Source organism: Hypanus sabinus, chromosome 16 (assembly GCF_030144855.1).
Source record: "Hypanus sabinus isolate sHypSab1 chromosome 16, sHypSab1.hap1, whole genome shotgun sequence".
NCBI lineage: Eukaryota > Metazoa > Chordata > Chondrichthyes > Myliobatiformes > Dasyatidae > Hypanus > Hypanus sabinus.
In genome coordinates, this window is record NC_082721.1 from 52885256 (window position 1) to 52912195 (window position 26940).

The 26940-nt window shown below is 44.5% G+C and overlaps 1 protein-coding gene across 1 annotated transcript in view; it reads left to right on the forward strand.

The window, feature by feature from the left end:
- LOC132406314 (vimentin-type intermediate filament-associated coiled-coil protein-like) overlaps nt 1-26601 on the forward strand; it is a 39254-nt gene extending 12653 nt beyond the window's left edge. Inside the window, exon 2 of the mRNA XM_059991814.1 lies at nt 402-26601. Within this exon, the coding sequence (XP_059847797.1) occupies nt 402-762 (361 nt within the window). The 3' untranslated portion in view covers nt 763-26601. The remainder of the gene's footprint in view (nt 1-401) is intronic.
- Nucleotides 26602-26940: the final 339 nt, after the last annotated feature.

Genomic DNA, 26940 nt, shown 5'->3' on the forward strand with positions numbered 1-26940 from the left:
GGAGATGAGATGAAGCTGGAGGTATTGCTTGGGTTGAGCTTGGAGGAACAGGTAAGTAGTGTTGGGTTTGAGAGATTGATAGGAGGGCAATGGTGGAAGTATGTTGAAGAACTGGATTGAACTGGTTAGTGGGTGCTAGGGATTGCTGAGAGGTGAATGGTGAGAGTTTTTGTAAAGGTGTGAGTGGGAGGTTGGTGGTGGCAAGGAGAGTTAATGTGTTGAAAGGGCTAATATTGTTTTGATATCGTGTGGTAGAGATGGTTTGGGTAGACAGGATTGGATATCTTGGAGTAATATAGCACAGAAACAGGCCTTTTTGCCAATATCTATCATCTGTGGATGTGGAGAACTGTAAGATGAAAGATTGGATATGTAGCTGAAATCCATCAATCCTTTTGCAGGGAGATGGTAGACGTGCAGGAGAAGCTGCAGGACTGTGAGGGAACGGTGCAAAGGCTACAGATGCTGATGAAGGAGAAGGATGAAGTAATTGCCCAGCTGAGACATCGCAGTCAACTGCTAGATAAAATCACCCGCAGCCGACCCTTCCTCGATAACTTGCTGTCCTACATGGCTGAAGCTGAACACTCTCAGAGCATTCATCTTCCACACCCCAGCTTCCCTGAACACCAAGCAGACTCCCTTCAATTAGGGAGTAATGGGTTAATGAATGCCAGCCCCAGTGACCAAAATTTCTCTGTCAGTGAGGATGACACTGAGGAACTGGACCAAGATGACTCAATCTTTGGGACCACAGTTTAAATCTTCACCTCATCCAGGTTGAGGGATGCTGGGAAGAGCCTATAAGTGCCTGTTAGTTTTGCAAATCTGGGAAATCACACTGAAACCTGTGGTGATGAAGGTGGAAGCAGAGAGCATTTGACACTCTGTGATCTGATCGTTGGATTTGTTGATATTTCATTCCAAAGCTTTTGGGATTGGAGGGTAGTTAACTCGATGTAAAGAATATGGCCTTTAGAACAGTGGACGATTGACACTGTTCATCAATTTCTTAATGCAATAAGATATTGGTGTTGGAGTAGCTCTGGTTTCAGACTTGGTTTAGAAGACCATGAACTCCAGTCCAAACATTGAGAGAAGTGGTTACCTTCTCATAGAGCACAACAGGTAAATCCCAGCTACAGCCTCCTCCCTTTTTATATTCTTCCATGCTTTGAGGTTTATGAAATACCCCTGGGTTTTAGCTGGTTGCACTGTGTTTTTGGATCACTGACTGATTATTTGCAGTACTGTGATTATTATTTCCATGATGGGAATTCAACTGTTTGTGAGAAGCACTGGCTGGTTAGTGGAGTAGTTCTGTCGTGTTCTTTCAGAGCAGTTTAAAGCCAGGCCAAACTGACTGGAAGTTTTTGCTATCCAACATGGTAGTGTGTCATGTTTAAAGATTTTCCTGTTATTTTCAGTTGGCAGCTATGAACATCTGGGCCTATTGAGCTGCTTGAACAGTGGGAATTTGGAAACCACCTGTTATCTAAATGCCACACAGAATTTTAGTATTTTTCCCGTGTTGCTTTCCTGATGATTGTGTAAAATAGCTGCCACAAAGTGGAATGAAATCAGTGCCTACTTTAAATATTGTATTTTTTGTCCCTCTGTCATCAAGAATTTAAATAACTTCCCCCATCCCCCCACCACCACTAAACAATATTTAACCAGATATCCCGGTTGAAATTAAGGTGCGGCTGGGAACTGCTTCTGTTGTTCCTCTACTGCCTACCATTTCCAGAAGTGCAGCTAACACCATGTACAGGCCACTTCCTATGAAGTAATAGCTGAGGAACAAGAACAGCAATGCGGGTATTCTTGGCTGCTCAACCGTGAATAATCTCATCCATTTGCCTCAATCAGCCTGTCTCATGAGGGTTATGTATGGGTATGTATGATAGTAGAAAGTACATTCTGGACTAAGTTCCTGCAGCATTTGCACCAGGATTCAAATCTTGCTGTAACCCTCAGCAGACTCTCCCAATAATACATACAACTAAGATTGTTTCTTTTCCCTTCTGATCTCTAATTAGTCAATGTGTGCTGCTGCACATAACAGCCATTTTTCCTGAAGGCTGGTTTACTTTCTCCACAGAGTCACTGCCTCTCACTCACTTTTCGAACTGATCCAGCAAAATGAAAACTGGTTTCCTAGAACTCGGTGCACTGGATTCTTAAGTTACTGAAATATCTAGTGCCAGCTTGGGCATTGGCTAATGCTGGTTAATTGCATCTGGGTATATGCATCTCTTTTGAACTGAAATGACTTGCACTGATCGGTCTGCTTCTCTTTTGGTAATGGGGGATGAACAGGAGGTTCCATCCTTGAATCATAGGTGTCTTGAAGGTGTTACCATTCCAACCTCAATTTCTTGAAACCAAATAAAAGTGGGTGACTGATCATGGAGTAAGGCGATGAGCAGTAAGTGGGTCAGTGAGCTAATTGTCTATTCTACAGACTGGCGCATTGTTTATAGATATTGTGCAGAAAACCCTACATTATCCCTGAAGCAATACCAGACCGCCTGTCACATTGCTATTGCTGCATGTGAATTGGCTGCTGAGTTTCCTGCCTTTGGCAGGAACGTTGAATCCTGCCTTCCATAGGGAAGCTCAGGAATCCTATGAATCAGGGAGATGGTTGCCACTTTCCCTGTGCTTTTCATTGCTGCAGTATAAGGTACCCTTTTGACTATGCTAAGTTCTACATTTGCCCTAGTACAGATTTCTTTGAAAGAAAGACTTTATTCCATCTCAGTTTCATAGCAGTGATCTGATATGACTCAACAAACGATCTGCAACTTACCAGGTAATCAGTTAGTCACAACACAGTAAACCACTGATTGTTCAGCGGCTTTGGCATCTGGCTTACTAGGTGATACTTCCTGTGCACCTTATAAACTTCCTTACTTTTTGATTTGACTATAGAGCCATTGGCAATTGCGTTTCAAAATTGTGCTGAATTGACGGGGATTTGGAGGGAGGGGTGTTGAGCACAAAGTCTCTCTTTATGCTGATGATCTTTTACTTTTTATATCAAACTTGACTACCTCCTTATCCCCAATGTTTTCACTCCTTAATAAATTTAATCAGCTTTCCGGATACAAACTTAATTTACATAAGAGCGAACTTTTTCCAATAAGTAAACTGGGTGACCCTATTCTTGTGCTCCATATAAACTCACACAGTTCTATTTCCTACACTCTAAACTTGCCTGAGCTTTTAAAAATATTTATTATATTAAATTTATTACATTTATAAAAATTATGAATTAAAAGGTTATGGAGGTATTAACAGGAATGACATCCAATTGTTTGGATAATCTGCCAGTCCATCACCACCAAAGTCCTTGGGATGCAGTTTTACTGTAGCATTTTAGCAGATTTGAAATTGAATTGCTGCTGCAGGTCCTCCCCAGTGTAGTTCAGGGAGCTGTTCTTGTGAACTATTAGTAACCCGAACAGTTTGTAAGTCAGAAATGTGCCTGTGAACAGTTTAAGTAGCAGAAGATGCCTGCAACTCACCTTCCAAATGCCTGATTGTATGTGTAATCTGGGGGAGGAACTGTACTTGGTACGACTTATTTGCAGTGTCACACTCATTCCATTCGACTGTCTCTTTAGCCTCTATTTGGTTTGTGGTGGGATTGAAAATGTCCTTATCTGCATCAGTTGAGACTTCATTTGTGTACATGAAGATTTAATATAAGACAACTGTTATGAATATAACACCATTTTGTTGAGAAAGTCTCTCGAACATAGCCTCTTCTTAATGAAAAGTGTGGTAACTTTCCTGCACAGGTAGCTTGGTACTCAGCCAAAGTACAGTCCTACATTATAGTTGGTATTCCATTCAGTTGTTACTGTCCCACTGGGGTACGGATCTCACATTGAGATGGTCACCAAGACATATGGGAACGGATGAGAAATTGCACACCTAATGGGAACTGGTGTTGAGGGGTGGGACTTCCTCTGAACTGGTCAGTACAGTTGCCGTTTGCATACACTCCATGAGCCCTTCTTCTCTTCCCCTTGTCCCCTGCCCCCCCCCCCCCCCCAACCCACTGACAAAAATTTGGCTGGACGTGTGCAATCTCTCAATGGTTTGTAAGCAAATTGCTCCTTTAGATACCCATTACTATCTAATCACTGCTTAGATTTTATGCTATTGTCAATTGAGTCTACTTGTATAACCATTGTGTGTAATCACTGTCCAGTAGTATAATCTTCAAAGTGACTATTACTTTCTGACATATGGTTCAGTTATTCTGTATACTCATAATATTACTCTTCATATAATTATCCTAGTGTAGCCAATGTTATCACTCTGAAATCATTTTCTATATAAAAACAAAATCATTTTCTAGATCATAGATCATAATTTTTCATGTAGTTATTGCTTGGGAACCATAGCTACACAGTGCTGGAATTTCATTATTATGTGTATCTGCTGTAACTCTGTTTCATTTATTTCCCCAGTTCTCTTGATAGTTTAAAAATGTGTATGAATTCAGCTGACAGATTTAGGCTGGAGTGACTTTCAAAATAGTGACCTAATTTGGCATGTTGTATGAACATAGTGTCTGGACAAGAAGATTCCCATTACCAATGGTTTTTGCATTGTTTAGGTCAGTGTGTAGATCCTTGTGCTTCATTGCAGTAGTGCATCAAAACTCAAATGCAAGTTTAAACCATTCTGAAGTACTTAAGGCAACACTTAGCTTTAAGGAAAAAATATCGTTAGCGTATGGATTATATATATCCAGTAAAACAGTCATGGAAGTAGAAGAAGCAGCATGCTTTAATGATTGCATAAGTTGTGTTTGTATAAAATATAGTTTTGTTTGGAGGGATTTGGGACAAGTTCACTAGATGAATGTATCATACTCAGGGTTATATTTGATCATTATAGATAGAAATTTGGTATGTTGGTGCCTTTTATGAATCTATGCAATAACTTTATAAATGATTTTTGTGAGTTCCTGCACTGGTTCACGTTTAAATTATTTGCTACTGCCACAAGGTTGTGATGACAATACTGTCTTCACTACACTGTTGGTATCCAGATATTAGTAATATGATCAGAGGAAAAAAAATGTAATATTCAACTTTTCTCATTGAATTCATATCTGCACCTGAATCAAATGTGACAATAGAATGAGGTAATAGGTAGCCAGGAAGACCAAAACCAGACAGTGCCCTGACGAATACATCTTTGGAGATGTCGGACCTTCTACTGTGACTTATCACAAGCCCAAACATTGTAGCTGCCTGTTGATCTGCCATTAATGCCTATGCCACACTTGGAAGAAACATGGAATTACCTGCAGATGCCGTTGATCCTTCCCTCTGGCCCTTTTGTACTATTTTTTTCCAATGTTATTTAGAAAAGACGTACTTAAGTTTTCCCCCATGGTTTTTTAAGACTTTGTATTCCCCTCCAAATTTTGTTGTTTATCTTAAATTTGCATTTTCCTGGCTACTACAGTTCAAATGATTGGGAGGAAGGAAATGCCTCCCACTCTGCATCACTATCCAATGGCAGCCAGGCAGGTTGGCAGCAGAGGGCTTTCTATACCAGTTCACTTTTTTGAAAAATTGCTAATCTCCAGATGTACGTGGGTTGAGAATTTATCGACACCAAGCTAGTAAGTAGGACGAGGAGCATACCATCCTGCTTGAAGACAGTTCTAATATCAGTTTGATCTTAGATGACCTCTAGCACATCTCTGCATTGGGTCTCTTTGTGCCCTTGCCATATATTTATATATGTATGTGTGTGTGTGATTTTTATATATAAACATGAATCTTTATATAAATATAACACTATCAGTATTGTGCAAGTCTTAGGCACATGTAAAACAATTATGGAAAGCGAGGATGCTTTCAAAAATAATGAATTGAAAAGCTTTTAAATATCAATAAAATTACTATAAAGAACAATACACAATAGAAAACTAAAATCAATATTTGGTGTAACCACCCTTTGCCTTTAAAACTGCATCAATTCTCATAGGTACATTTATGTGTAGTTTTCTGAGAAAATTGGTTTGTTGGTTGTTCTTAGAGAACTGCAGACTTTGGTTGTCTCACTTCTTTCTGTCCTCCAAATAATCCAGACAGCCTCAATGATGTTGAGATCAGCACTCTATGGAGGCCATACCATCTGAAATGATTAAAAAAAAATCTTGGGTGCCTAAGACTTTTGCATTGTACTGTATGTGAGTGAGTGCGTATATACACGAGATACACTATGTATAGTTAGTCTGTCTTCCATACACTATTTCACCTAGTATCACCTGATCTCACCTAAAGCAAAGTAATGAAGTACTGGTTTTAAGTCCAGTCAGTACTTGGATGTATTACACACCCATTGTTGATCAATATCTTATGGGAGGGAGCTGCTAGACCCCAGCAAGTACAAGGGCTTGAGCATTTCTGTGAAGCCTTGCAGCCCCTGAATCCTATTGTTGATGTTGAACTCTATCAATTGTACCTGATTGCTAATACACGATAAATAAGGAACATTTGAGTAACTATTGAGATGCTCCATTTTATATGCATGGAATGATGCAGGTATTAACTTTTATCAGGTTCACTAGAACATAAAACAGTACAGAATAGGAACAGGCTCATCAGCCCGTGACAGTGAACTAAACACCTGGTTACTAATCACTTCTGCCTTTCCATTGTACACATACTTACATTCTCTGCACATTCATGTTCCTACATAAGAGGGTCTTAAACACCACCCCCAGCAGCACATTCCAGGCACCTACCACTCCCAGTGTAATAAATTTGCTTCGCACAGCTTTGAAATCATCCCATTTCACCTTAAATGTACGTCCTCTAATATTAGATATTTGAACCCTGGGATAAAGATACTGACTGTTTACTCTATGCCTCTCATAATCTTATACACCTCTATCAGGTCTCCTCTCAGCCTTCACTACTCCAGAAAAAAACAATTTAAGTTTGTTATAACGCAACTTGGAACAGAACAAATTACAATTATTAGGCAGGAACTAGGGAGAGTAGATTAGAGCCACATTAAAATATTATAGGGGGATCTTGAGCAGCAAATTCAGCTGCGGAATAGCAACTAGAATTTAATTCAGGTAAGTTCAAATGTTGCACTTTGGAAAGTCATCAAGGTCAGACAATCACTGAACACCAAAATCATCTAGATTGTGTAGAATAGAGGGACTGGAGTTCAAGTACATGGTTCACTGAAAGTGATGGTATGGGCAGACAGAGTGGGAAAGAAACCTTTGAAACCATTGGTTAGGAAATAAGCATTGAGAAATCAAGGTGTGGTTGAACAGGATGTCAGTGAAGCTGCATATGTTCAACTTTGGTTGCCTTACTATAGGAAAGAAGTTATTAAACTGAGAAAAGTGTAGAAAATGCAGAAATATTCCCTGGTCTTGGACTGAGTTATAGGGAGAAGTTGGATAGGTTATGACTATTTCTTGGAGTGATGGAGACTGAGATTTGGTCAATACAAATGTGTAGAATCATGGAGGGCATTGAGTGAAGGCACTTTTTTCCTAGGGTTGGGGAAATCAAGAACTAGAGAACTTAGAGGTCAACTTTTATCTGTGGTAGGAATTGATTGGTAGGCTGTGCTAGGAATTGATTGAGGTGGTACAACTACTTTGAAGACAGTTGTGCAGGTACGTGGATTGGGAAGGTTTAGAAGTTCATGGGTGAAATGCTGACAATAGGACTAGTTTGGATAGGGCATCGTAGTTGACATAGATCAGTTCGGCGATAGGGCCTGTTGCTGTGCTGCGTGAGTCTATACTTTTCTGTGCAGTTGGTCTTTAAACATTCCATAACAAGATGTAGATTTGTACAAAAATTTGCTGTTAGACCATAAGATATAGAAGTAGAATTAGGCAATTTGGCCCATTAACTCTGCTCTGCTACTCCATCTATTTCCCTCTCAGCCTCAATCTCCTGCCTTCTCCCGTATCCCTTCATGCCCTGACTAATCAAGAATCTATTAACCTTTGCCTGAAATACACCCAATGATCTGGCCACCATAGCCATCTGTGGCAACGAATTCCACAGATTCACCATGATAGCTAAAGAAATTCCTCTTCATCTGTTCTTAACTGGACATCCCTCTATTCTGAAGCTGTGTCCTCTGGTCTTAGACTTCCATACCATAGGAAACCATGCTCTCCACATCCACTCTATGGAGGCCTTTCAACATTTGATAGATTTCAGTGAGATCCCCCCTCATTCTTCTGAATTCCAGTGAGTATGGGCCCAAAGCCATAAAGCACTCATCATCCCAGAATCATTTGTAAACCTCCTTTAAACCCTCTCCCAATGTCAGCACATAAGGTGTCATGCTGCATCTTTGGACCCAAGCACAGGGTCACATAGAAGGATTGAGTAAAACTAACACAGCATTTGAACTTACAAGTCTTGGGTAACTCAGGATAACTCAACCAGAACTACAGTAGGCAAGGATCAAGACGATCAAGCAAATGAGAGGTTAGCACTGCTCCTTTAAATACAGTCCAGAGTACAAAGAAACTGTGTCCAGTTGATAAAACCCCAACAACATACACAAAATGTTGCCTGGCTTGCTGAATTCCTCCAGCATTTATGGAGAAAATTAAATAGTCGCTGTTTCAGGTTGAGACCTTTCGTCAGGACTGGAGAAAAAAGAAGTGAGAGTAAGAAGGTGGGGGGGGGGGAAGTTTGAAGTGCAAGGTAGTAGGTGATAGATGGAATGGGTGGGTAATATGAAGTAAAGAGCTGGGAAGGTGCTCAGGGAAGCGGGCTCCAAATAATTGGTATCTCACTGATATATAAAAGGCCACACTGGGAGCACCAGATAGAGTAGATGACCGGAACAGACTCACAGATTGAAGAGTCGCCTCACTTGGAAGGACTCTTTTGAGCCCTGAATGGTAGTGAGGGGGAGGTGCAGGAGCAGGTGTAGCACTTGCTCTGTTTGCAAGGAGAAAGATCAGTGGAGAGGGCGAATGGGCAAGGAGGCACTGTGGAATGTGGAAGCCGGGTGGGGGGGGGGGGGGTGGTGGTGGAAGTTACCAAGAATTACATGCTGGACGTGGAGGCTGGTGGGGTGGCGGGTAGATTGGTTGAAGGCGGATGTGCCCGAAGCGGAAGAGATGTGGGTGATGGCTGTGTTGATGGTGAAGGAAAGCCCATTTCTTTGAAGGAGGACATCTTGCTAGTTCTGGAATGAAAAGCCTCATCCTGAGACCAGATGCAGCGGAGATGGAGGAATTGAGAGAATGGGGTTGACATTTTTACAAGTGACAGGGTGGGATGAGGTATAGTTCAGGTAGCTGTGAAATTCAGTGGATTTATAAAACAAGTTAGTAAGCTGTCTCCAATGATAGAGACAGAGGGATCAAGAAATGGGAGGGAGATGTCGAAAATGGACCAGGCAAATTGGAAGACAGGATAGAAGTTGGGCAAATTTGATGAAATTGACGAGCTCAGTATGGGTGCATGAAGTGTAGGAGAAGTTGGGGAGTGATGCTGGTGTAGGCTTGGAATGTAGGCTGCTAAAGTACAGGCATAGCTGGGACCCATGGCTACAACTTTTGTGTCAAGGAAGTGGGAGGAGCCAAAGGTGAGATTTAGAGTGATGACCAATTCCACCAGACGGAGGAAAGTGGTGATGGATGGGAACTCGTTGGGTCTAGTGTCCAGAAAGAAGGGGAGAGCTTTGAGGCCTTCCTGGTGGGGGATGGAGATGTATAGGGACTGGTCATCCATAGTGAAAATGAGATGATCTGGGCCAGAGAACCTGAAATCACTGAAAAGATCATGAGCGTGTGAAGTTTCATGGATGTAAGTAGTAAGGGACTGGCAGGGAGGATAACACAGAGTCAAGGCATGCAGATGTATGTTCTGTGGGGCAGCAACAAGCAGAAATAATGGGTCTACCTGGACAGGCAGGATTGTATAGGAGATAAAAACGGGAGGTGAGGGGTAAGGGAACTATGAGGTTAGTGGCAATAGATGGGAGATACCCAGTGATGGTGTGGAGACAATGGCCTGGGTGCCCCTTAGTGGGGTCCTGTTCAAGGGAGTAAGTAAGAGATCGTGTCTGAGAGGCTCATCAAGCCTCAGTTCGCCAGATCACGACAGCACCCCCTTATTCACGGGTTTGTTGGTGAGGTTGGGATTAGTTGCGGAGAGAGTGGAAAGCAGTGCGTTTGTAAGGAGTGAGTTTAGAATTGGAGAGAAAAGTGATAAAGTCCTGACGGTTGATGCTTTGTCAGCAGTTAACAATGATCCAGGGATACTGTCACCGTACATCTTCAGACCAAGCGCTGGATCACAGAGACGCTGAGGGTCAAGCAAAATAAGGAATTTTATTAACAAAATAAAACAGCTGAACTTACAAGGTCTTGTATGACTCGGCCAGAACTACAGTAGGCAAAGATCAAAACGACCAGACAAGTGAAGGCTGAGAAGATGGTGCAGGGGGCAGGGCTTCAGGTTCTTGGATCATTACCTCTTCTGGGAGAGGTAAGATCTGTACAAACATGACGGGTTGCACCTGAATCCGAATGTACAATGTCCTGTATATGTTACTCAAAATGGGTTTTTTTGGTTTGTTAAGAGTAGGAATGCTTCTTTGTCTGATAAGTGTTTCTCTCACAGTTGTTTTGCTTTATACTTGTTGATATGGTAATTGTATTCATTTGTTAACCAATGGGGAATGTTATTTTGTCTTGTGAGGCTGGGAACTTGGGGGAGGGGTTTTTCGTGGGCTTTTGGTAGAGAGCCAGGAGGAAGACGTCGAGGAAGGTGGATGTGCGCTGCACTGCTCGGAAGACCACCGGGCATGGTCCTAGGTGCAAAGACACGGAGGTCGGAGGCAAGCGACGAGGGGCCAAATGGTTCGATGTTTGAGCTCCAACGATGTGCATTAAACTGACTGAACTTTGATAAGTTGACGCCTTTTTGTTTTTTTCCCTTGCGTATATATTGTATATCCTAATACTCTTTTAATTTTAGTAAACTCTTTAAAGTGTATTTCATAACGGTATTTGTTGTGGTGGGCGCGAGGCATAAAGTTGATTCTCACAGCACCTGCGTGTATGGATTGGTGTGTGGCTGGATCTCCTTTTCCCCTAGACATATACCAGCCTGTTGGGTAAGTGTTACACGAATATTACCGTGGGAAGGGTGTTTTTTAAGAGCTCACACAAAGTGCACTGCAGATGCTGTGGTCAAATCAAGACGTACAAAAAAGCTGGATGAACTCAGCAGGTCGGGCAGCATCCGTTGACTGCTCCTTTCAATGGATGCTGCCCAGCCTGTTGAGTTCATCCAGCTTTTTTGGATGTTTTTTTTAAAGAGCTGTTGGGGTGTGTTTAAACTAATTTGGCAGGAGGGTGGGAACCAGAGTGAAGGGACTCAGGATGGGAGGGATGGTAACAAAGCAAAGTTAGCATGCAGTCAGACTATCAGGAAGGGCAGGCAGATGATACGATAGCACTGCAGACAGCAGGGTGAGTATCAGTGCATTAGGAATGCAGAATCAAAAAGGGTAGCGAATACATCACTCAAAGTAGTATAACACAATGCACAGAATATAAGAAATAAGGTGGATGATCTTGTTGCACTATTACAGATTGTCAGGTATGTTGTGTGGCCATCACTGAATCGTGGATGAAGGATGGTTGTAGTTGGGAGCTGAATGTCCAAGGTTACATGTTGTACTGGAGGAATAGGAAGGTAGGCAAAGGGGTGGCGTGGCTCTGCTGGTAAAGAATGGTGTCAAACCACACGAAGGAGTGACATAGGATCAAAGATCTTGAATCCTTGTGGGTGGAGTTAAGAAACTGTAAAGGTAAAAGGATCCTGATGGCAGTTATATACAGGCCTTCCAACCGTAGCTGGGATGTGGACCATAGATTACAACTGGAAGTAGAAAAGGCATGACCAAAGGGCAACAATATGATAGTCATGGACAATTTTAACGTGCAGGTCGATTGGGAAAATCAGGTTGGAAATGGATCTCAAGACAGCTATTGCTCCTCTGCCATCAACCCTTCCAGTGATTTTGGCCAGCTCATCTCTCATGCCACTGTAATTTCCTTTACTCCACTGTAATACTGGACTTTAGATTCTGCTTCTTAAATTACACGGTGAATTCAATCATATTATGATTACTGTCTCCTAAGGGTTCTTTTACTTTAAACTCTCTAATCAATTCCATTTCATTACACAACATCCAATCCAGAATAGCTGGTCCCCTAGTGGGCTCAATGATGAACTGCTCTAAAAAGCCATCTCATAAACATTCTACACATTCTCCTCTTTGGTTCCAGCACCAACCTGATTTTCCCAATCTACCTGCATATTGAAATCCTCCATGGCTATCGTAACATTGCCCTTTTGACATGCATTTCTATCTCCTGTTGTAATTTGTAGACCACGTTTGCTACTGTTGGGTGGGATAACTCCCGTCGGGATTTGTACCCCTGCAATTTCTTAGCTCTACCCACAAAGATTCTACTCCTACCAATCCTATGTCACCTCTTTCTAAGGATTTGATTTCATTTTTAGCAACAGAGCTGCACCACCCCCTTTGCCTAACTGCTTGCCCTTTTGTTACATGCGTATCCTTGGACATTAGGTGTGCAGATATAATCTTCTTTCAGCCACACTCGGTGATGCCTACAATGTCATACATGGCAATTTGTAACTTATTCCATATACTGCATGCCTTCAAATATAACACCTTCAGTCCTACATTCATGAATCTTCCGATTTTGTCCACCTTTTACATTGTAACTCATCCCATTTTCTGCAATTTTGTCCTATCATCAGCCTCTCCTAGCTAGGAGTCTCATTGTACACTGCCTCTGTCATTGCACAACTACCCCATTCTCAGCCCTATTACTCCGGTTCCCAACCCTTTACCAAATTAGTTTAAACCCCCCCTAATAGCTCCAACAAATATGCCCGCAAGGATATTGGTCCCCTTGGATTCAGGTGTAACCCATTTCTTTTATATAGATTATACCTTACCCAGAAGAGATCCCAATGATCCAGAAATCTGAACCCCTGGCCCCTGCACCAGTTCCCCAGCAACCCATTCATCTGCCAATTCATCCTATTCTTACCCTCCCTTGTAAGTGGCGCTGTTCTTCATTACCTCTGTCTAGTTCCTGTTTAATACTTTTGTCATTTGTGCAGATCCAATTTAAAACTCTCCTGTGAGATCAAAGCTATATTAAAACTGTGTGATTACTGTTTCTTAAATGTTCCTCCACTGAAAGGTCAGTCACTTGACCGGGCTCATTTCCAGTGACCCTTTCTCTATTTGAACCATCTATGTACTGATATAAGAAACCCTCTTGAAGACATGTAACAAATTCTTGAACTAAGCAGGTCCTTATTGGGGCAGATTGAGGGGCCGAATGGTCTACTGCACCTATTGTCTATTGTCAGATGGAGCCACCCATAATTTAAAAACCCTGCTTTTGGATCTTTCCTTAACCTATTTGCCTATGTGTTCTTCAGGCTATCGGGGTCATTAAAGGTCAAGATCATTCTTATTTCTAGAACCTTTTTTGGTAGATCAGGCTACATTCCAGTGTCCTGAGTGAGGTTGCTGAAGAGATAATGGATGCTTTGGTCATGGTCTTTCAAGAATTACTTGATTTTGGCATGGTCCCAGAGGACTGGAAGATTGCAAATGTTACTCCACTTTTTAAGAAGGAAGGAAAGCAAAAGAAAGAAAATTATAGGCCAGTTAGCCTAACCTCAGTGGTTGGGAAAGTGTTGGAGTCTATTATTAAGGATGGAGTTTCTGGGTACTTGAGACTAATGATGAAATAAGTCAAAGTCAAAGGTTCAAAGGTACAATTTAATGTCAGAGCAATGTATACAATAAACATCCTGAAATGCTTTTTCTTCACAACCATCCACAAAAACAGAGGAGTGCCCCATGAATGAACGATAGTTAAATGTTAGAACCCCAAAGTACCCCCTCCCCAGCTCCCTGCCTTCCTGTGAATAAGTGGCAGCGAGCAACAATCCCCCTCCCCCCACCGGCAAAAATAAAGCGCTCCCACTATGTGGTAAACTATGTATACCTGTCTGGACACATTCCTCTGCTGACTGCTCCTGTGGCTCCTCCCACAGACCCCTGTATAAAGGCAATTGGAGGCACTGCTCCTCCCTCAGTCTCTGAGAAGCCGTGCTCCATTTTGCTGCTAATAAAAGCCTGTCGTTCACCTCCCGTCTCTGAGAGTTATTGATGGTGCATCAATTTTATTAGCAGCAATTTTAAAACATGGAGAGCATTTTACGACCCGACAGATTGGATCGCGACCCAGAATCCCAGGAAGCCGGTGACACTTTCGAACTCTGGCTAGCATGCTTTGAATCGTACCTGGAGGAGATTCATATGACTGACCCTGCCACGATGTTCAGGGTTCTCCTCTCCAGAGTCAGTGCAAGGGTCTACTCCATGATCAGAGACCAAACGGATTACCAGGGTGCAATGGATGCCCTCAAAAGACAATACTGACAGCCGGTGAACATCATCTACGCAAGACATCGCTTAGTGACACGGTGGCAGTGGTCCGGAGAGTCGAGCGTTGAGTTTGTCCATGCCCTACAGACATTCGTGCGGGCCTGTGACTGCAGGGGACTGATGGCGGAACAGCATGCGGAGCTGCTGGTAAGAGACGCCTTCGTTACGGGGATCAGGTCAGTGTACGTGCACCAGCGGCTGCTGGAACAAGCCGATCTTACCGTACATTCAACGATCGAGCTGGCCGACACGTTGGAGGCTGCTCTGCACAATGCTGACGCAGTCCAGGCATTTGATCTCCTGCCGGCCCTGTGGACGCTGCAGATCCCGGGACCCACTGGTGAATCTACCTCAGCTGCTGCCAGTCGTGAGTCTGTGAAGTCCCTGCAACCCGCTGGCGAGTCGACCACAGCTGCTGCCAGTTGCAAGTCTGCGCAGTGTTACTTCTGCGGACTCTAAAAGCACCCCCGAAAACGCTGCCCAGCCCAAGAAGCTACCTGCTCCAGCTGCGGAAAGAAGGGCCACTTCGCCAAGGCCTGTAAGTCCAAACCACGAGCGGGGTCGAGCAGCGAGGCATGGGGGGTCGCCAACTTGGTCGCCGCCATCTTGACTGCCCGCCTTCTGCGAGGCATGGGGGCAGCCATTTTGTTTGCTGCCATCTTGCCTGCCCACCGCGTGCAAGGCATGGGGGCGGCCATCTTTGTCGGTGCCACCTTGCCCTGCCCACGACCCACGGGTGTTTACCGGGCACCAAGACGACGATTCAACTCTGGCCTCCATGACCCTTGACCAAAGCACTCCACACCAGCTCGCAAGGTCAATGATGGACATCCTGGTGGAGGGGCACAGGACTAGCTGCCTGTTTGACACGGGCAGCACTGAGAGTTTTATTGACCCGGACACGGTGCAACGCTGTGGATTCATGATACAGCCAGTAAGCCAAAAGGTCACCATGGCTTCTGGATCACATTACACAGACATCCGGGGGGGTTGTGTAGCGACATTGGTGGTGCAGGGCACAGAATATCGGGACTTTGCGTTACTGGTCATGCCTCAACTGTGTGCCCCTGTGCTATTGGGGCTCGACTACCAGAGCCACCTGAAAAGTGTGACAATGGAGTATGGCGGGTATCACTGTCAGAAATCCTCAGTTTTGTGGGACTTCGTCATATACCCTGCTACTGACCACACACACACACCAACCCGCACATCCCACCCAACACCATGCCAACAGCCGGGCTACTGACACCACTTGCAGCCTCTCCACCCTCAAGATCCCTCCCCCACCGCTGTTTGCCAACCTGACCCCCGACTGTAAACCTGTGGCAACTAAAAGCAGGAGGTACAGCGCGGGGGACAGGGCCTTCATTAAGTCGGAGGTGCAGCGGCTGCTCAGGGAGGGGATCATTGAGCCAAGCACAAGTCCTTGGAGGGCCCAAGTGGTCGTTGTTCGGACTGGGCAGAAAAATAGGATGGTCGTGGACTATAGCCAGACCATCAATAGGTTCACGCAGCTTGACGCGTACCCTCTACCCCACATTGCGGATATGGTCAATCAGATAGCTCAGTACAAGGGGTACTCGACCATAGACCTGAAATACGCTTACCATCAGCTCCCCGTCCGCCCGGAGGACCGCCCCTTTACTGCCTTCAAGGCGGGTGGCAGCCTCTATCACTCCCTGCATGTCCCCTTCGGTGTCACGATTGGTGTCTCTGTCTTCCAGAGGGAAATGGACCGGATGGTGGACCAGTGCCAACTGAAGGCCACGTTCCCATAACTGGATAACATCACCATCTGCGGTCACGACTGGCAGGATCACGACACCAACCTCCAACGATTTTTCCCAAGCGGCTAAAGCTCTTAACCTTACCTGTAACAGGGACAAGTGTGTGTTTGGAACCACCCGACTTGCTATCCTTGGGTATGTCGTGGAGAACGGGGTCATTGGCTCTGACCCCGACCATATGCGCCCCCTGTTGGAACTCCCTCTTCCCACCACCCTCAGAGCCCTCAAATAGTGCCTGGGCTTCTTTTCCTATTTCGCCCAATGGGTCCCTCACTACGCAGACAAGGCCTGCCCCCGGTCAAGTCCACCGCATTTCCCCTCTCAGCCCGTGAAGGCCCGTGTGGCCTTCAGTTGCATTAAAGGGGACATTGCCAAAGCAACGATGTATGCAGTGGACGAGACCATTCCCTTCCAAGTAGAGAGTGACGCCTCTGACTTTGCGCTGGCTGCTACCCTCAATCAGGCAGGAAGGCCGGTAGCATTCTTCTCTCGTACCCTTTAAGGCCCTGAAATTCGGCACTCTGCGGTGATGAAGCCCAGGCCATAGTGGAAGCTATTAGGCACTGGAGGCACTATCTCGCCGGCAAACGGTTCACCTTGCTGACTGACCAGCACTCAGTTGTGTTCATGTTTAGCAACCAACAGCGGGGCAAAATCAAAAATGATAAAAATTTTGAGGTGGAGAATAGAACTCTCCACCTACAACTATGACATCCTGTACCGGCCTGGAAGGCTCAATGAGCCCCCTGATGCCCTATCCTGGGGAGCATGTGCCAGCACGCAGCTCGACCGGCTATACACCCTCCATGCAGATCTTTGCCACCCGGGGGTCACCCGACTTTACCATTTCGTGAAAGCCCAGAACCTGCCTAACTCCCTTGAGGAAATCAGGACGATGACCAGGGACTGTAAAGTCCGCGCTGAGTGCAAACTGCACTTCTACTGTCCTGAAAAGGCGCAACTTATCAAGGCCACCCGCCCCTTTGAGCGACTGAGTGTCGACTTTAAAGGCCCCCTTCCCTCCACTAACCGCAATGTCTACTTTCTCAACATTATCGACGAGTACTCGCGGTTCCCCTTTGCCATCCCCTGCCCCGATACCACTGCCACATCCGTCATAAAAGCCCTGCGCCAGCTCTTCACTCTGTTCGGATATCCCTGCTATATCCACAGTGATAGAGGGTCCTCCTTTATGAGTGAGGAGCTGCGCCAGTACCTGCTGGCTAGGGGTATTGCTACTAGTAGGACCGTGAGCTATAATCCCCAGGGGAATGGACAGGTGGAGAGGGAGAATGCCACTGTGTGGAAGGTCACACTCTTAGCCCTTAGGTCAAAGGGATTGCTGGTCTCTCGCTGGCAGGAGGTCCTCCCCGAGGCACTCCACTCTATCCGCTCCCTGTTATGTACGTCCACCAATACCATCCCTCATGAGCGACTCTTGTATTTTCCCAGGAAGTCTGCCACTGGGACCACCCTACCAGCTTGGCTGACGTCCCCAGGGCCAGTGCTGCTCTGGAAACATGTGAGGAGCAAGAAATACTCCCCGATGGTCAAGAGGGTTCACTTACTTCATGCGAACCCCCAGTATGCCTACGTGGTCTTACCTGATGGGCAGGAGGACACAGTCTCCGTTCGCGACCTGGCACCCACAGGAGCACCAGACCCCTACCCAGAACACTCCATGGTGACTATGAACCCTGTACCCACCGATGTATATACCCATGAGACATCGCGCACACCAAGCCCTACACAGACTCCTCACGACACTCCCATACCAGGCGCCAGGCACATGCATGAGGGATTACTGACGCCTAACAGGCTGGCACCTCAAGTCAGGCCGGAGCCAGCACAACCACCGTCACCGGTGCTACGTAGATCACAGCGACAGACTCAACTGCCTGATAGACTTAACCTGTAAATATATTTGTGAGAAACTTTGCCCCGTGGGACTCTCTTTTAAAACAAAGGGGGGGGGGGGTGAATGTGGTAAAGTATGTATACCTGTCTGGACACGCCCCTCTGCTGACTGCTCCTGTGGCTCCTCCCACAGACCCCTGTATAAAGGTGATTGGAGGCATTGTTCCCCCCTCAGTCTCCGAGATGCCGTGCTCCATTTTTCTGCTAATAAAAGCCTATCGTTCACCTCCCGTCTCTGAGAGTTATTGATGATGCATCACACTACCAGCACTCACTCAAGTGTGAGCGAGCAATAGCAAAGACACAGACTTGCAGTTAGCCAAAAGACTGCATTGTTCACCTGATAATTTGACATGCTGCAGGCTCTCTCTCTCCTAATAAGGGAGAAGGAGGTGATTCTATTTTCCAACGAGCAGTCAGCATGGTTTCTGTAAAGAGAAATCTTACCTGACATATCTTCTAGAATTCTTCAAGGAAGTAACAAAAGAGAGGCAGTAGATGTCATTTACTTAGATTTTCAGAAGGCATTTGAAAAGGCTGCTTAACAAAGATAAAATCCTATGGTGTTAGAGGAAAGATACTGCAACAGATAGAAGAATGACTGACAGACAGAGACAGCGAATGGGAATAAAGGGGACTTTTTCTGGTAGGCTGCCAGTGACCATTGGTGTTCCACAGGGGTCAGCATCTGGACTGCCATTTTTCACTTTGTTTGTTAATGATTTGGATTATGGAATTGCAGGCTTTGTGACAAAGTTTGTAGATGATGTGAAGATAGGTGGAGGGATAGGTAGTGCTGAGGAAGCAATGCGATTGCAGCAGGACTTAGACAAATTGGAAGAATAGGCAAAAAAGTGGCAAATAGAATAGTATTGGGAAATGTATTTTTGTAAAAGAAACAATAGTACAGACTATTATTTAAATGAGGAGAAGGTTTAAACATCAGAGGTGCAGAGGGACTTAGGAATCCTCACGCAAGACTCTCAGGTTAATTTATACATTGAGTCTGGTAAAGAAGGCAAATGCAATGTTGATGTTTATTTCAAAGGAAATAAAATACAAAAATGAGATAATGCTGAGGCTTTATAAGACACTAGTCAGGCTGCATTTGGAATATTATCAATAGTTTTGGGCCCTTTATCTCAGAAAGGATGTGCTATCATTGGAGAGAGACAAGAGGAGGTTCATAAGGATGATTCCAGCAATGAAGGGGTTAAGATATGAGGAGCATTTGGCAGCTTTGGTCCTGTACTCACTGGAATTTAAAAGAATGCATGGGGATCTCATTGGAACCTATTGAATGTTGAAAGGACTGGTTAGGGTGGATGTGAAGAGGATGTTTCCTATGGTGGTATCTAGAACTAGAGGGCCCAGCTTCAAAATTAAGGGTGACCTTTTAGTACAGAGGTAAGGAGGATTTTTTTTTTAGCCAGGGAGTGGTGAATCTGTGGAATGATATACCACAGACTGCAGTGGAGGACAAATCCATGGGTATATTTAAGGCAGAACTTGATAGTTTCCTGAGTGGTTAAGGCATCATAGAATATAGTGATAAGGCAGGTGTATGGAGTTGAGTGGGATCTGGAATGACCCATGATTGATTGGTGCAGCAAACTTGATGGGCTGAATGGCCTAATTCTTCTGTGTCTTGTGGTCTTACGTATACGTGATGGGTACTCTTCATTTTAAGCCCAAAAGCTGGATTCCAGGGGTTTTGATAATATTCACAGATGTGACCTAGGCTGCAAGTATGGGTTATGCTTGAATAATAGTTACTTCTTCATGATTTATCTGCAAGTTGGAAGGAGTTGGCATTATGTAGGGCACTGCCCAATGGTTGCAGGAACTCAATAGGGTATTGAGGCTTGGGTGTTGTGTATTGTCAGGCTAATCACACCCAAAGTGCACCCTGATGTTGTCCACTCTTAAGAATGGGTGGAGGCAGATGAAAGGAACTTAGAGACCAGTTAATCTGACTTCAGTGGTTGGGAAGATGTTGAATTCCATTATTAAGGATGAGCTTTCAGGGTACTTGGAGGCATGTGATTAAAATAGGCCAAAATCAACATGGTTTTGTAAAGGGGAAATCTTGTCTGACAAATTTATTGGAATTCTTTGAGGAAATAATGGGCAGGATAGACAATGGGGAATCAGTTGTAGTTGTTTGTTTGGATTTTCAGAAGGCAAGGTGCCATACATGAGGATGCTGAACAAGATAAGAGCCTATGCTATTGCAGAAAAGGTACTAGCATAGATAGAAGATTGGCGGACCGGCAGGAGGTATACAGTGGGAATAAAGGTTGGCTGTTGGTGACAAATGGTATGCCGCAGGAGTCAGCATTGGGATCGCTTCTTTTCATGTCAATGATTAGGATGAAGGAATTGATGACTCTGGCAAAGTTTGCAGATAGGTGGAGGGGCAGGTAGTATTGAGGAAGTAGGGCAGAAGGACTTAGAAAGATTGGGGATTTGGGGAACGAAGTGGCAGATGGAAAATAATGTAGGGAAGTGCATGGTCATGCACTTTAGCAGAAGGAATAAAGGAGTGGACTATTTTCTAAATGTGGAGAAAATTCAAAAATTAAAGATGCATAGGGATCTGGGAGTCCTCATGCAGGTTTCCCTAAAAGTTAACTTGCAGGTTGAGTTTGTGGTAAGAGAGAAAATGCAATGCTAGCGCTCATTTTGAGAAGACTAGAATAAAAAAGCAAGGAAGTAATGTGAGGCTCTTTAAAGTCATTGGTCATTGCCTGTAAGCGGTTTTGTGCTCCTTATCTAAGAAAAGATGTGCTGGAATTGGAGAGGGTCCAAAGGAGGTTTGTGAAGATGATCCCAGGAATAAAAGGAGCATTTGATAGCCCTGGGCCCATATTTGTTGTTCAGAAGAATGAGGAAGGATTTCATTGCAACCTATTGAATATTAAAAGGTCTGGATAGAGATGTTTCCAATAATGAAGGAGTCTAGGATCAGAGGATGCATCCTCAGATTTGAGGAATGTCCATTTAGAACAGAGATGAGGAACCATTTTTTAGCCATAGGGTGATGAATCTCTGAAATTCATTGCCAAAGACAGCTGTGCAGGCCATCATTGGGTATGTTTAAGGTGGAGGTTGGTAGATTCTTGATTAATCAGAGTCAAAGGTTACGGGGAGAAGGCAGGAGCATGAGTTTGATAGGGATAATAAATCAACCATGATGGAATGGCAGAGCAGACTTGATGGGCCAAATGGCCTAATTCTGCTCCTATGCCTATGTCATATTAGAATTCCAGTTTTCTTGATTCAAAACTGCTAGAGTCATTGGACAGAGAACAGGAACCAAACTTTGGATGTAGAGTTTGTACAGTTAACAGTACATCAGGAATAAACTTGGGTATGCTGCAAAGCTTGGATCCTAATGGTGTGATTTATTCCACTCAGGGCTGCATCATGTTCTGTTTGCAAATTTACTTTCATCTTGTTCTTCAGCCACAGCAGGTCATGCTTGTTGTACTTTCTTATCAGAGACTTGGCTATAGCTGATGGAGTTCTCCTTGTTTAAAACGTCTCCCACTGCCTTGCCTCCCCAGTATCCAGTTGTCATTAACAAACCCTTTTAATGAACACAGGGCTCAGCCAATCCCTTTGTCACCTGATGACCAAGCAGACTCTTATTTCCCTTCCCAAGGATCAGGCAATAAAAATTTAAGGCAGAAGAACTAGAGGAGAGCTGGGAACAGAGAATTACTCCATAGACTGTTAGGGTGGGAAACCTGCTGCCTAAAAAAGTGAGGATGCTAAACTCAACAGATTTAAAGAGTACCTGAGTGAGCACTTAATATGCTGGAAGCTGTAAAGCTATAGGCTGAAAAAAAAGAAAACCATGTGAAGCAGTAATCTGACGTTTGAAGTGCAGTATCTACATTTAAAAAATGCAGATTGGATGATCTCTTTGCAGGGGATGTGCAGTTACTTTCTAGAGGCAACCTTGAGCTCGCCATTTAACTCTCCATTCCTTTCAGTTCGTGACCTGCACTGTTACTATACAGCTCAATGTGAGCTTGAGAAACAGCACCTAGAAACATCGAAAACCTACGGCACAATACAAGTCCTTTGGCCCACAATGCTGTACCAAACACGTACTTTAGAATTTACCTAGGGTTTACCCATAGCCTTCTATTTTTCTAAGCTACCTATCCACGAATCTCTTAAAAGACCTTCTTCATATCCAACTCCACCATTGTCGCAGGCAGCTCATTCCACACACTACTCTGCGTTTAAAAAAAAGTACCTTTGACATCTCCTCTGTACCTACTTCCAAACACCTTAAAACTGTGCCCTCTCATGTTAGCCATTTCAGCCCTGGGAAAAAGCCTCTGACTAACCACATGATCAATGTCTCTCAACATCTTATATACCTCTATCAGGTCACCTCTCATCCTTCGTCGCTCCAAGGAGAAACGACAGAGTTCACTCAACCTATTCTTATAAGGCTTGCTCCCCAATCCAGGCAACATCCTTGTAAATCTTCTCTGCACCATTCCTATGGTTTCCATATCCTTCCTGTAGTGAGGTGACCAGAACTGAGCACAGTACTCCAAGTGGAGTCTGACCAGGGTAACATTGCCTCTCAGCTCTTGAACTCAATCCCATGGTTGATGAAGGCCAATACATCATATGCCTTCTTAACCACACAATCAACCTGCACAGCAGCTTTGAGTGTCCTATGGACTCAGACCCCAAGATCCCTCTGATCCTCCATGCTGCCAAGAGTCTCACCATTAATACTATATTCTGCCATCATATTTGACCAAAATGAACCACCTCACATTTATCTGGGTTGAACTCCATCTGCCACTTCTCAGCCCAGTTTTGCATCCTGTCGATGTCCTCCTGTAACCTCTGATTGCCCTCCACACTAAGCACAACAGACCCAACCTTTGTGTCATCAGATTTACTAACCCATCTCTCTACTTCTTCATCTAGGTCATTTATAAAAATCACAAAGAGTAGGGGTCCCAGAACAGATCTCTGAGGCACACCACTGGTCACAGACCTCCATGCAGAATATAACCCATCTACAACCACTCTTTGCCTTCTGTGGGCAAGCCAGTTCTGGATCCACAAAGCAAGGTCCCCTTGGATCCTATGCCTCCTTACTTTCTCAATAAGCCTTGCATGGGGTACCTTATCAAATGCCTTGCTGAAATCTATATACCCTATATCTAATGCTCTACTTTAATCAATGTGTTTAGTCACATTCTCAAAAAATTCAATCAGGTTCGTAAGGCACGACCTGCCTTTGACAAAGGCATACTAACTATTCTTAATTATATTATGTTTCTCCAAATGTTCATAAATCCTGCCTCTTAGGACCTTCTCCATCAACTTACCAACCACTGAAGTAAGACTCACTGGTCTATAATTTCCTCGGCTATCTCTACTCCCTCCCTTGAATAAGGCAACAACATCTGCAACCCTCCAACCCTCTGGAACTTCTCCTAACCCACTGATGATGCAAAGATCTTTGCCAGAGGTTCAGCATTTGCTTCCCTTACCTTCCACAGTAGCCTGGGGTATATCTCATCTGGTCCCAGTGACTTATCTAACTTGATGCTTTCCAAAAGCTCCAGCACATCCTCTTTCATAATGTCTGTATGCTCAAGCTTTTCAGTTCTCTGCAAGTCATCCCTACAATTGCCAAGGTTCTTGGCTAGATTTCAACAGCCTTTGTACACCATGGTTCCTCTTCCCTACCATCCTTTCCTTGTCTCATTGGAACGCACCTATGCAGAAGGCCACGCAAATATCTCCTGAATGTTTGTCACATTTCTGCTGTACATTTCCCTGGGAACATCTGCTTCCAATTTATACTTCTAAGTTCTTGCCTGATTGATTCATATACCCCCCCCCCCTTACTCCAATTAAAATGCTATGGTAAAGGAGATAGAACTATGATTACTATCTCCAAAATGTTCTCCCACTGAGAGATCTGACACCTGACCAGGTTCATTCCCAATATTGGATCAAGTACAGTCTCTCCTCTTGTAGGCTTATCTACATATTGTGACCGGATACTTTCCTGAACACATGTAACAAACTCCACCTCACCTAAACCCCTTCCTCTAGGGAGATGTCAATCAATATTGGGGTAATTAAAATCTTCCATCACGACAACACTTATTATTGCACTGTTCCAGAATCTGTCTCCCTATATGTTCCTCAATGTCCATGTTACTATTGGGTGTTCTATAAAAAACATCCAGTAGAGTTATTGACCCCTTCCTGCCTGGCACTCTAAGTAGCCATTCCTGCCCCTGAGCAATCCATTCTCTGTAATGGCCACCACATCATAACTCCAAGTACTGATCCATACTCTAAGCTCATCTGCTTTGTTCATGATGCTCCTTGCATTAAAATAGACACATTTCAAACCATCAGTCTGACAGCATATATCACCTACCTATCCTCCCTCTCACACTGCCTACAAGCTTTCTTTATTTGTGAGCCAACTGCCTCTTCCTCCATCTCTTCAGTTCAGTTCCCAGCCCGCAGCAATACTAGTTTAAACTCTCCCCAGTAGCCTTAGCAAATCTCCCCGCCAGGATATTGGCTCCCCTAGGATTCAAGTGCAATCCATCTTTATCATGCCTGCCCCAAAAGAGGTACCAATGATCCAGAAATTTTAATTCCTGCCCCCTGCTCTAATCTCTCAGCCAGGCATTTATCCTCCACCTCACTCTATTCCTATACTCACTGACACACCTGGTGCAGATGTGGCTGAGAGGCTGAGAGTCTCTCTGACATCCTATATCTGACACCCCGTACAGAACACAGGCTTTGCAGACATACTTCCTATTCCTATTCTTCACAAGTAACTTACCTTGCCTCGACCTGTTATTGCCAAAGCCCTCTTACTCTGACTCCCTCTACTCTGATGCCCGCTCCATAAAGTTGTCTTTTTTAAAAGATTCTTCCCGACGGTCTATCTCGCTGAACTCCATGCACTGATGTCCACGCACCTGCTCAGTTGTACTTCTTCCATTCACTCATGCTGCAGCCTTCAGGAGAACATTAAATTCTACAACTTCAGGTAACTTCATTCAGTTGTATTCACTTTTCTCAGCATCCCTCTCGTTCTCTACTCCAAGGAAATTAAACCCAGTCTATCCAGTCTCGACGACGACCTGATCCTTAACACTTCTAAAACAAAAGAGATGATCATTGACTTCAGGAGATCAAAGGACAGAATACGCACCCCCCTCCATATACATGGAGAGGTAGTGGAAAGTGTGGAGCACCTAAAGTTACTTGGAGTTATGTTGTCAAAGCAGCTGACATGGACCACCAACACCTCGCTGACATGGACCACCAACACCTCGCTGACATGGACCACCAACACCTCACTGACATGGACCACCAACACCTCGCTGACATGGACCACCAACACCTCGCTGACGTGGACCACCAACACCTCGCTGATGTGGACCACCAACACCTCGCTGACGTGGACCACCAACACCTCACTGACATGGACCACCAACACCTCGCTGACGTGGACCACCAACACCTCGCTGATGTGGACCACCAACACCTCGCTGACGTGGACCACCAACACCTCGCTGACGTGGACCACCAACACCTCGCTGACATGGACCACCAACACCTCACTGACATAGACCACCAACACCTCGCTGCTTGTAAAAAAGGCACAACAAAGACTCCTCTTCCTCAGAAAGCTGAAACAGGCCAAACTCCCACAAAAGCTGTTGCTTAACTTCCATAGAAGCACAATTGAAACCATCCTGACCAACAGCACCACAGTGTGGTATACTAGCTGCACAGCCACTGAGCGACAAGACCTGCATTGTGGGGTGAAGGCAGCCCAGCGAATTGTCAGGATGGAGCTCCCAGGACTGGACATCATCTATTCCAGCAGACTCAGGAGGAAAGCAATCAGTATAACCAGAGACACCGCAGACCCCGGCCACTCCCTGTTTGACCCGCTTCCGTCCAGCAAAAGGTTCAGGACATTAAAACCCAGAACAAATAGACTGAGGAACAGCTTCTACCCCAGAGCTGTGGCCTCCATCACACCACTCCCACAGAACAGTGACTGAAACTGTGAGTACACACATGCACACACAAGGACTCAAATACTTGCACTAACGACACTTTGTGCATTAATGTGATATTCTGGTGCTGCTGCAACTTATTTTCTGCTACTTATCTATTTAATACTGTTTTTCTATTACTGTCTTGTTTTTATCTACTGCTTTGTTTGATTGCCTGAGAGGAAGCCAAACAGAGTTTCATTGTACCTATGTATAATGACAATAAAGATCATTCAATTCAATTCAATTCAATTCAATATTTGAAATCCTTCAATCCAGGTAATACTCGGGTAAATCTCAGTGACCAGAACTGCATGCAATATCCCAGGTGTGTCCTAGCCAATGTTTTATAAAGTTGCAAAGTGACTGATCGTGATATGTCATATTCCTTCTTCTCCATATCCACCATGCTGACACTTTCAGGAAACCACAGACTTGTACCCTAAAGTGTCCTCTATTTATCAACTATCCTTAGGGAACCTACCAAAATGTACCATCTTAATTAGAATTCATTTGCCATCATTACACCCAGTCTTCCAGCTGATCTATTTCATGCCCTAGCCTTAGAAAATCTTCTTGCC